This window comes from Lucilia cuprina, chromosome 4, assembly GCF_022045245.1.
Source record: "Lucilia cuprina isolate Lc7/37 chromosome 4, ASM2204524v1, whole genome shotgun sequence".
Taxonomy (NCBI): Eukaryota; Metazoa; Arthropoda; class Insecta; order Diptera; family Calliphoridae; genus Lucilia; species Lucilia cuprina.
In genome coordinates this window covers 7,372,490-7,383,955 of record NC_060952.1, presented here as the reverse complement: position 1 = coordinate 7,383,955, position 11,466 = coordinate 7,372,490, and the positions used below count along the sequence as shown (strand labels likewise).

Below are 11,466 nucleotides of genomic sequence, written 5' to 3'. Positions count from 1 at the left end.
TAGACTAGACTACAATTCTGGACTTAAGAGTAGTCTATATAATAGACAACAGTCCTGGACTTTCGATTAGACTATAGTACGGACCATAGAGACTAATAAAGTCTTGACTATACTGAGTACTACTGAGTATAGAGTATACTCGACTATAGAGTAGTTCATAGTCTGTACTATATAGTATACTACAGTAGATATGTATAGCAGACTTTAGTCTGTAGGGTTTGCAAATAACACTCATAGTTTCTTTGTTTTTAACAAATTGAAAGTCTGTGCAGCAAATACATAAGGTACATTGTCACAGTATAATAAAAATAATACTATATCCCATACTTATTTGTTTAGTTTCAATTCAATTTTATTTGCTTTTGTATTTGTTTTTATTAGAATTATTGTTTGAAATGATTTTACTTTCATAGTACGTGTTGAATAGAAAAATTATCGTTATGATATTAGAGTTGCTAAAGAATTTCTTTTCATGTTTATATTTGAAATTCTATTATTGTTAACTATTGTTAATTAATCAAAAATATATACTGAATATAAAGTTAATTGATAAATATTTACTAATTGGATTAATAAGATAAATATTAGCTTTATTAATATGTATTCGCTTTTTTTAATAGGCTTAAGTTATTTAAATTTAAATAACTCCCCAGTAATATATAAATTTTATTTGTTAAAAATTTCAGTTTCAATATTCACGTTTTTTAAATTTCAAATCTAAATATTATTAAAATGTAACTTTAAATAAGTTCGATAATTCATGAAAATCCTAACAACAACATTATCCTTTAATTTAAATAAATTTGTTGGTATTCAACATTAATATTGTTGAAAATCTTGATATTTTTTTTTTACAATTGATCACATTGTTTTATATTTAACTACTACAGCATTTCTATTTTGTGTATTTTGTTAATTATTATGCTTAATTAAACTTAATTAAAATCCTGTTGCTGATAGTATTTATCAAACAGATTAAATACATTGCAAATAAAAAGGGTTGCGCAAATAATTGGGAATTAATACAATGTAACGGTTAGACAGACAGACAGACAGACAGACAGACAGACAGAGTCTGATGCATACATATGTATATAATATGACCACCTGCACGTATGAGTAATTACAACAAAAAATAACGTAGTTTAATTTGTATAACGTATACGCTGCAAGAGAATGTTGTTGGCAACTTAATCAAATTCAATTAATTTCATCATTTTAAACATATATTTTTTTTTTCAATTTTAATTTATAATCAAAATCAATCATTAAATCATGTTTTCATTGAATTTACATATAGTTTTTTTATGTATTTTAATTAAACTGTTAATTTCTATAAAATAATATTTTCAAGCAATTAACTCGATTTATAAATAATAAACATTTCAATTAAAAAGAAATGTTTCAAACAAAAAAACGTTAAACATTTCCCCTAAAGATTTATTAGTGGCCATATTTTCATTTGATTTATTTTTATTATTTTCATCATAATCATCCAACTCACCTGATTAAATATCCATTTCTCGTCTACAATATTAGAAACACTTCCCAAAGGAGCATTAATATCATCGTCTCGAATTTCACAAGAATTTTCCAAATCATTTAAACTATTAAAATGAGTATAAAAATCAAAGAGAACAAAAATAGAAATTGAACAAAAGTGTAGAAGAAAAAAAAATAAAATATCAAATAAAGTACTAAACTTAAGAATGCATAAATGTTGTAAGAACAAGAAAAGTATGAATGGTACAAACGAGAATCATAGTGAGTAGTTCTGGCTTACTATGTACAAGTATAAGTATAAGAAAAAGAAGGTGAAGGGAAATTTAAATAAAAAGCCTTCTAGCAGCTAAGAACAAACAAATTATTATTATACACTTAAGATTCGTTGAACGCGAGTTTTAAATTTAAATAACTGCATTATTTATGAAGGATAAATAGTTTAGAAGGTGTTAATTAGAATTATAAATCCATTATTCTTTTAAAGTAAAATTAATTTAATTTTTGTACTTAACATAAGGAAAAGGTTAGAGTTTATTCTACAAAATAATTTAAGAGACTTAAAAGAAATTAAATTTTCTACAGCGTCAATCGAGTATTATATGTTTATTGTCTCCGATTGAATAAAACATACACACGAAAACATAAAATTGTTGTTAAAACATACATTTTAACATACACACATACTACTAGACTAAGTAGTATAAAGGAGAAATCAAAATCACTTACATTATAAATTGCAGTTGTTCGCTTAAGTATGATGATGTCGATGACGATGTCGATATTCCTGGAACGTTTGTGTTATGTTGATGTTGTTGTTGTTCAGCTTCTTCCTCTTCCGTTAAACATATAAATGTATCGTAAATGGCATTTTTATCGTGCATTGAAGAAGCATCAACGATTAAATGTCTAGCTAAGCGCTCGATTTGTAATTGAAGTGGCCTATTGGATGCTATAGATGAAGAGTTTTCTAACGTTGTTGCTTCGCATGTCAATAGTTTATATAATTTATTTAAAATTTGTAAAAATCTTGCAAAACATAAACTCGAATAAATGGCGCTTTGCTTGCAAAGATATTCCACTAAACGTAATAGGCAAACAATTGAATGCTTAATGATTAAAAAAAGAAATAAAAAGAAAAGAATATAAATTAAGAGTAGAAAAAAAAAGATTGGAAATATTAATACCAAGCTATATATATATATCTTATTTAGAATACAATCATAATAATAAAGAAAACAAAAAAAAACTATTCATAATTGAAATAAATGCTAGAAGTGGTTTGAAATAATAGCTGAAAAAAATAAATCATTTTATAATTGGATACTCAAATAACTGTAATTTTATTTTTTATTATAATTTTCGTGATTGTTTCTTTACGCCTTTATATTATATATTAAATAACATTAACCCACCTTATTGAACACTTTGATATTTTTCAATGCCATTGTTTGAAATAATGAGCAATTTTCTTCATCCACTTCACATAAATAGCACATGAATGCAAATTCTTCAATAATTAAAATATTTAGAAAATTTCCATTGAATAAATGTTGCACTTGTTGCTGATTCCATTTAATAGGATTTGGCTAGAGGATGAATACAAGAGGAAAAATAGAAAATTAACAAAAAAATAAAAAAATAAAAAAAAAACAAGTAGAAGGATAATAATGAGAAAAATATAGAAATTAATTTGTATAACTAAGGTAGATTTAACTAATTAATGAACGAGATATAATAATCTCTAACACTCACTCATTTGCTAACACAAACTCACACACATATACATAAGTACATATATATGCATGCATAACATAATTAGAAATAAAATTTAAATGATGTGTGTGTGTGTGTGTTTAAAATCTTCCCTGCAGGTTCTACAATTGACTAGTAATCATTGTTAACTACATTTTTTGGTCAACATGTTCGTCCGCCACTATTTTAATCAAAATTGCTCTAAAGTTTTTGAAAATTCAAAATTTCGAAAAACAATCTTAACTACCTTACGAATTAAAAGTAATGAGTTCAAATCTAGTCTAAGTATTTTGTTCATCTTTCTCAAGTTCCTATCGAAATCTTCTATAGTGACATTAGGCAGTGATTTGTGAAGTTACTAGTATTAGACCTAAGAGGATGGTAAATTTAATATTGCCCAGCTAGTTCAAAGAACTGGTGGGTTATTAAACATATTTTAATGCTTTCAATTAATTTAATATTCTAAGTACTACACTATGAAACGGGGAATTTATTTTCTGTATTACTGTTGATTGGTAAATGGACATGAAATCAATGTTCATGGCAGCTAGAGAGTCAAGCTTTGAAACTAACAGAATTGGGGCGATCTGTACGGTCTACTTCTGGTGGAGTTCAATAGACTATTCTACTTAACTAGATTGGTTTTGAGGAAACCATTAGAAAGAGGCACAATAATGAGGATGAAACGGGCGCCTTTACTGATGTTTCCTTTACAAGTAAAGACATCTTCAAACTTAACTATATAAAATGACTCAATAAGAATGTTTAACGAAACCACAGAAAAACCAATTTAATTAACATGAGCAATGTTTAGGATGATATCAAACGGAATAAATATTTCTCAAGTTAAGATACCTGTCCGCCTAATGTTTATAACATAACAAATTCTGGAACAGAAGTTTCATTCAAGCTTCCAGACCAATATAGCGTTCTTCAGACTGAGTTTTCAGTCATAAAACGATCTGAAAACTGGCTCATGTTTTACCAAATATACGGTGTTAATATTCGAATATATACCGATATAGAGGCAGTCCTTAGTGTTCTAAGTGCTGTCAACACAACATTTATCTTAGTCCTAGAATGCCAGGCATCACTTAATGAGATGGCGAAACATTCCACATTAGGACTCTACTGTACTTCAACAAATTCCTGGTAATACCATCGCGGACTCTCATGCAACTTTCGTCATTTGCACATCGACCCCTTCGTCGGCATACCGCACTCAACCTGCCAACTCTTAATACGTGAAAAACTACATGAGCTTGCGCAATGCACACTGAGGCCACTGACCCTTTTGGCCACATGCAAGAATACTAAAGTAATTAGATCTACAGGAGCTGCCAGGAAGAAGAGGAAGAAGTGAGTATTACTCACTTCTTCTGTCATTGTCCCGCCCTAGCAGTTCATAGAATGTGTCCACTAGGTAACTACTTCATGTACGATTTAACGGGTCTATCGGAGGTTGATATCCGAAAGATATACATACATCTATATTCGTGCGACAAACTGGTTTGGTTTAGGAAACCAGAGTATATACTTAGATGGAAGTGTATTAATACGCTTACCGTTTTCTCTCGTGTCAGGTATCTCAAAGGGATCAATTTACTGGACCCAACTGTGTCCCCATTGAATTCATCGCTAGAATGACCTGCTTACCTTACCTATCTTCTGTACATTTGGGACATCCTTTTCTTAAGAATCTTTTACCAATATTTGATTTTAAATGAATATGACAGATTCTCGGATAGAAACATGTTTATCATTAGGTGACAAAATATACATTGAATTACTCTAAAGAAAACATTGCCATTCTTTTACTAAGGCTTTACATCTATAAAATTGCTTAATAAAACTCCTTAAAAATTCCGCTAATCCTATAATTTAGCTAACCATCAATTTAAAATTTCTAAAATAAAAATATTTATTTTTAAATAAAAGCAAAATCACTACTTCTATAAATAAATTCACACAAAATTACTTAAAATATTCCCACTTCAAGAAATTTAGAAAACAAACTAAACTAACAAACAAACCAAAAACTTTAATGATTAAACTGCTCTACACCACGTCACATGAATTTGGCAAAACTTTAATCATTACATTGACACACACAAGTTCAGGTGAATTTTGTCAAGGACAGAGAACGCCTTTTTAATGTTTACAACATTTGCATACTCTTACACAGCATACAAAACATTTATATATGTATTTATGTATATACATTTTAATATGCACATACATGCATATATTCACAAGTACTTTACACACAATTTTCCACATATTCATTAAAGTAGTTTTACTAATTTCATACTTACATTGCTCTGATGACAAACTTTATTCAAAAGTGCCCGCCTTACATGATTACTTATGTCATCCAATTGTAAACGCTGCAGCAATGCCAACGGATCCAATATACCGAGATCATTTAATAAATTATACAATTCCAGTTGCAATTGTAATAACGTATTATCTACATCCAATTCGGGCAAAGTTGTCATAGAAGTAGTTGCTGTTGTGAAAGTTGAAGTAGTTGCTGATGTTGTTGTTGTTGCTGTGGATGTTGGACAACCTTGTGTTGAGTACATCATCAACAAATTATAGTATTCATTTAACAATTTTGATTCACAAGCATTTAAAATGAAACGTATTGAGGAGAGTAAAGAATCCTCTAGACGTGAGTTGAAACATAGTTGATGCAAAACTTTAACAAATTGACATACCAGACGACAATACTGTATGGCAAACTGTTGGCTATAAGTGGAGGAGGGACAGGTCGTATTCGCATCATGCTGCTGCTTGTTTCGCGTTGTTGAATGTTGATGGTCAGAGAGTATGGTATGAAGACACTCAAGGAGAACATCGCACAAAACTGTAGCAAAAAAGTTAATTTCATTTATAATACTTGAATTGTTTGTTAGTGTTTGCTGCAAAGCTATGGCTTGAGCTGCAGCAGCTTTTGATGTTGTTGGTTTGGTATCCAATATCCAAGAATGTGATGCTGACGATGACGACGACGATGCATCAGCAGGATTTTCGTGGGTTTGCTTTTTCTGTTGCTTTTGCCTTAACTTTTCCGCTATTGTTGGGTGATTTTTCAAATAGAGCTTTATGTGATTTACTAAATAAATTTCCTCGGTTTTGAGGATTACATTCGACAGGATAATCGTTGCATACGATAAATCACTAAAGTTTGCAACATCCTTTATTTTTTTAATTTTTTGTTAGTTTCGTGTTAGGCAAATAATAGATACGTACAGTTTTTATCGTAGTTGTTAGAAATTGTATTGTTGTTATTGTGTGTTTATGTTGGTGGCATGGCCAACAGCAATGTTGAGTCGAAGAAGCATTAGTAGCAGTAACAGGAGCAAAATCAGGAACAGAAAGCAAAAAAAAAAGATTTTTGTTAAAATTTTTCATGGTAAATGGTGTTGTATGAGTAGGAATTAGATGATTTCGTCCCACAGTTTTTGTTGTTGGCGTTGTAGTTAAAAGTTGATGTTGGCAAAATAAGGCATCACACACACACAGCATATAAAGAAAAACCATCCAAAAAAATAATAAAAGTTGAATTTGAGTTGGAGGTGCCAGCATTAGACATGGTGAATATAAAATGAACAAATAAAACAACATTTATATGTAGTGTATGTATAGAAAAAAGTTAGATCGTTAGAGAGAGTTAAAACTGCAAAAGTTTTACGTTCTTTTTTTTCGTATAACATGAATATAGTAGAATTTTTCATTCAACATACATTACATAAGGACTAAATAAAACGATTGAAATGCACAAATATAAGTCATGTAAGTGTGAAATATTTTTACCTTGTAATTATATACAAGTTTTATTTATTTAGAATTTATATTTTAGTCCTTTTTTTTTGGGGGGAAAAATAGTCAGACTTTCATAAATAAAATAAATTTTCAGTAATAAAGTAATATGCAATTTAAAAGGAATTGTTGCTTGATACATATTTACAATTTAAATTAATCTAAAAATTAGCATAGAAAAGGGATCAACTTAAATTTCCTAAAAAACGGATTGAATATAGTTTTTATAGAGATTTGTTGGACAGAAATCTTTTATTAAAAATGAATTAATACATTTTTAGAAAAACTGATCGATATAAAAAATCTCTAAAGAAAACTGATTGCAAAAGTTCTTATTTGTTGAAAACTGATTCACAAAAGTTTTCTATTGAAAATTAAATTTTTAAATAAAAGAATAAAAGTTTTCTATTAATAACTGTTTGACAAAAGTTTTCCAAAAAATAATCAAAAAAAAATCTCTACAATCTCTTGTAAACATCAGATTTTAAAAACAATTTAAGAAAACCATTTCAACTTATATTTATGCATCAATAACATTATATATTGAATAAATAATAAAAATAATTTAACACAAACAACTTACCCCTTCAACAGCATATTTAAACAATGACATAAACTCCTTGCTATTGCCCAACAAATACTTGGTATTATTTTTGAAAAATGTATCCAACATATAATAATCATTCCAATCTTGTATATATAAACGATTTGAACATATTGAATGACATATCATACTACAAACAGTATCAAGATTTGGCAAACATGTTATATGTAGCTGTTGCTGTTGTTGTTTATTGTCTTCATAACTTCTAGCAACTGTATCAAGCATAATTGTTGCAGTTTCTGTTGTTGTTTTATTGGCATCATTTAACATTTTATTTCCAACATATTGTTGTTGCAATTGCTCAATTAGCAATAGTAAATTGAGCACTTGTTGGCAATCATTGGATTCAATGAATTTCTCTAACATTCCCAAAATGACTTCTTTTTGTGTGTCAAGTTCGTTGTTGAGTGTTAAAAGATTTTCTGTTATAGCGGCCAATGAATTTGGGTCACTTTTCTGTATAGTTGCTGCTGTTGTTGTTGTTGTTGTTGTTGAAATTAAGGATGACAATTGTGTTTCTTTGGGTGATGTAGTTGTTTGTTGTTGTCGTTGCTGGTATTGAGTCATTAAAAACATTTCATAAGATAAGGTTTTTAATGCTTGTACAGCAACATCTCTGATATTATAGTTGGCTAATAAATTATTAATAATACTTATTATTTTTGGTATTGTTATTAAATTCCGTTCACTTTTCGAGGATAATTTAATAAGGAACTTAATGATGGGTGTAATCATAAAGAGTCCGTTACTGTGAAACAAATTAAAAATAATATTTGAAAATATTTAAATTAAAAAGTTATTCAAGTATAAATGTTACTTATGAATTTTATTGTAATTTTAATACAAAAATATGTTTTTAATTAAACTTTAAAGTAAATAATGATATTCAAGTATTACTGCCTTATGCAAAACGATTATTAAAATTAACAGTGGTGTATTACACACTTTTTTCATATAAAAACAGGTTTTAATAACCATTGTTTACCTAATAATCGTTTTTAGAACATTCAGTTAGTTAGAATCAGTTAGTTCAAGGGTTCGTATATTACAGCAGGAATCGTTTTCAATTCAAACTGAAACATAATTGATTCAACTTTGAACTTCGGCAGTACCTGCCCCAAAACAAATTACTTTCAATAACTCTAAAGTATCAGCTATCTTAGGACGGGTTTATCACTACTCAGTTAAACTAGGCTTAACTTGCTGTTAAATCAAACGAAATCATTGTTTTATTGTTTTTATTAATTGTGTCTTCTCACTTAAGTTTAATTGGCCATTAACACTTAGGGCGGGTTTCTTACTACTCAGTTAAACTAGGCTTAACTTGCTGTTAGATTAAACTCGGAACAAATTGAGACGGACTTTAACCGATGATTGTGTTTTTCAGTTTTAAATTTATGCTCAGTTAACTTTGTTAGTATTGCCAAGTTTTCACTCAAAAACATAAACAATGAACAGCTGTTTTTTGCAAACAATAATTTTGTAAAATGGAAAATTTATGAAAAATGTTAAATAAACATTTAAAACAATAATAAATAAAACAAAACAAATCAGAAAATTGCAATTTACTTAAAATATTAAGTTTTTGTTCTTCCGAAATCATTGTTTTATTGCTTTTGTTAATTGTGTTTTCTCACTTATAACTTGAGTTTAATTAGCCAATTACACTCAGTTAAACTAAGATAAAAAGTAACTTTACTGATAACTTAAAAACACAAAACATATATTAAACCAAGTTTAACAAAAGAATAAAGATTATCTTTATCAGAAAAACTCGCCCTTAGTTAAACTAAGATAATAAGTAACGTTACTGTTTACTGAAGAACTCAAAACATATATTAAACTAGGTTTAAAGAAAGAATGTGGATTATCTTTATCTGAAAACCCCGCACTTAGTGTAACAACCATATTTTCTTTAACAAATTTAATAGATTCAATAATAATTTATTTAAGTATTTGGCTTGACTTTACAACAAACTGCAAATACACTAAAAAACACTTCTTTACAACTTACCGTGCAATACCACTTTCGATTATATCCAAGCTTTTAATAATATTGTCAAATATCACATTTTTCGAATCCAATATACTATAGGTTATATTAAAATCCAATAAAAGAACTAGTAATTCTAAAATTTGAGACTGAACTCGGCCATTGCATTTAAGGAAAAGCTGAAAATATTAAACAAATGCAGCAAAGTTGAAAAACAAATTTCGAATAATATTATTTCGAAAGGAATCTAGCACATACTGCACTGCAACTTCAAAAAAAAAAGAAATATGCAACAGTATTAGAAAATGTCTACAGTACTTACAGTTAAACAATATATGACCAATGGCTCAAAGAGTTTTATATGTTTAGATAACTCTAGCTCATGCTCTGATTTCCAAGTGTTAAATTCTAAACCACTTGCAAATAGTTCAGCCAACAATAGATAATCATCTTGTGAGTCAGCAACAACAATGCCAGTAGAACCAACATAAACATTAGCAGCAGCAACGTCGTCTCTGAGGCCAGAGCTATTAAGAGATGTAGAATCATAATCATGCAAAACGGAAGCTTCGTTCGTTGATAATTGTTCTGCTGGTGGTGGTGTAATTGTTGTAGATGGTTGTTGGGAAACATTTGCAAACAGTGAAGGAGATGATGATGGTGATGTTGGTTGATTTGTTTGTTGTTTGTGGGATGTACAAACATCATCTTTGCTAATGCAATGTAGCTCTTTGCATTTGGCCTTAAAGTAGGTTTTTACAAATGTTGTTCTTGGTGTTTTTGTTTTTGTTTTTGTCGTGGTATAATGGGCTTGTTTGTATTGTTGTTGCATGTTGCCATAATTTCTAGCAAACAAATATTTCAACAGTTGTCGCAGACATGCTATGCTCTCTTCTGGTGCATAATTTATGACTTTGGTCAAGTACTGAAGAGTTTCTTCAATTAATTTCAATACCGAATTGCAAACAGTAGCAAAAACTCCTGATGCAGCCATTGTTGTTGCTGAGGCTGCTGCCATAGATGCTCCTCCGGCTGGCATTGCATTTGGAAACAATACAGCATTTACATCCGTTGCATTTTTGGCAACATTACTTCCACCACCGCTACCACCACTGCCGCCAACACTGTAAGCAATAGCTGCTGCCTCATGAGGCAACATTTCGATGCATGCACTCATTGAGTTCAAACATGTTTTTAAAAGGGAAATTAATTTGCTGCCAGCTTCCTCATTAATGGTAATCTTGATAAATTTGTTTTTGTTTTTAATTTTTTCATTTTACATTTTGCATTCCCCCCAAACAACCAAAGAACAAAATGAAAAAATGAAAAAAGAAATAAAATTGTACAATAAAATTAAAGTGATGAATTTCAAAAAGTTTTTGCTATTTTCATATACAACATCTTAAAGTGGCACAAATTGCCTTTTTCAGACATTTATAGACTTCCTTTAAGTTTAAATATTGCATAAAGACTTACCTTATAGTTATCGTAGGCACTTTTTAATGTTTGATAAAGTTTTATGTAGACATATTCATTGCCAAAATAGCCAATACTTTGTGTTATGGCCAATTCTTTGGCGTTGCTAAAAAGATCTACTTTTTGGCTTTTAGCCATAATTAAAGGCTTTTGATTTGTGAAAATATGATAATAAATGTTTATAATTTTTATTGTATGTTTAAGTAGACTCAAATTGGTGTCACGATTGGCATGGACATCTGGTTGAAAGATTAAGGAACCTGTAATAATGTATAATAAAATATAATAAATACATGTACAGATACCTATACAT

At 29.2% G+C, this 11,466-nt stretch overlaps 1 protein-coding gene across 2 annotated transcripts in view; it reads right to left on the bottom strand.

Moving 5' to 3' along the window:
* LOC111675673 overlaps positions 1-11,466 on the bottom strand; it is a 52,553-nt gene that overhangs the window by 16,228 nt on the left and 24,859 nt on the right. For both annotated transcript variants that reach the window (XM_046950754.1, XM_046950755.1), the window contains 8 exons: positions 11,154-11,413; positions 10,000-10,917; positions 9,699-9,856; positions 7,664-8,432; positions 5,571-6,455; positions 2,916-3,089; positions 2,230-2,609; positions 1,505-1,607 (listed from right to left, as the gene is read on the bottom strand). In XM_046950754.1, the coding sequence (XP_046806710.1) occupies positions 1,505-1,607; positions 2,230-2,609; positions 2,916-3,089; positions 5,571-6,455; positions 7,664-8,432; positions 9,699-9,856; positions 10,000-10,917; positions 11,154-11,413 (3,647 nt within the window). The remainder of the gene's footprint in view (positions 1-1,504; positions 1,608-2,229; positions 2,610-2,915; positions 3,090-5,570; positions 6,456-7,663; positions 8,433-9,698; positions 9,857-9,999; positions 10,918-11,153; positions 11,414-11,466) is intronic.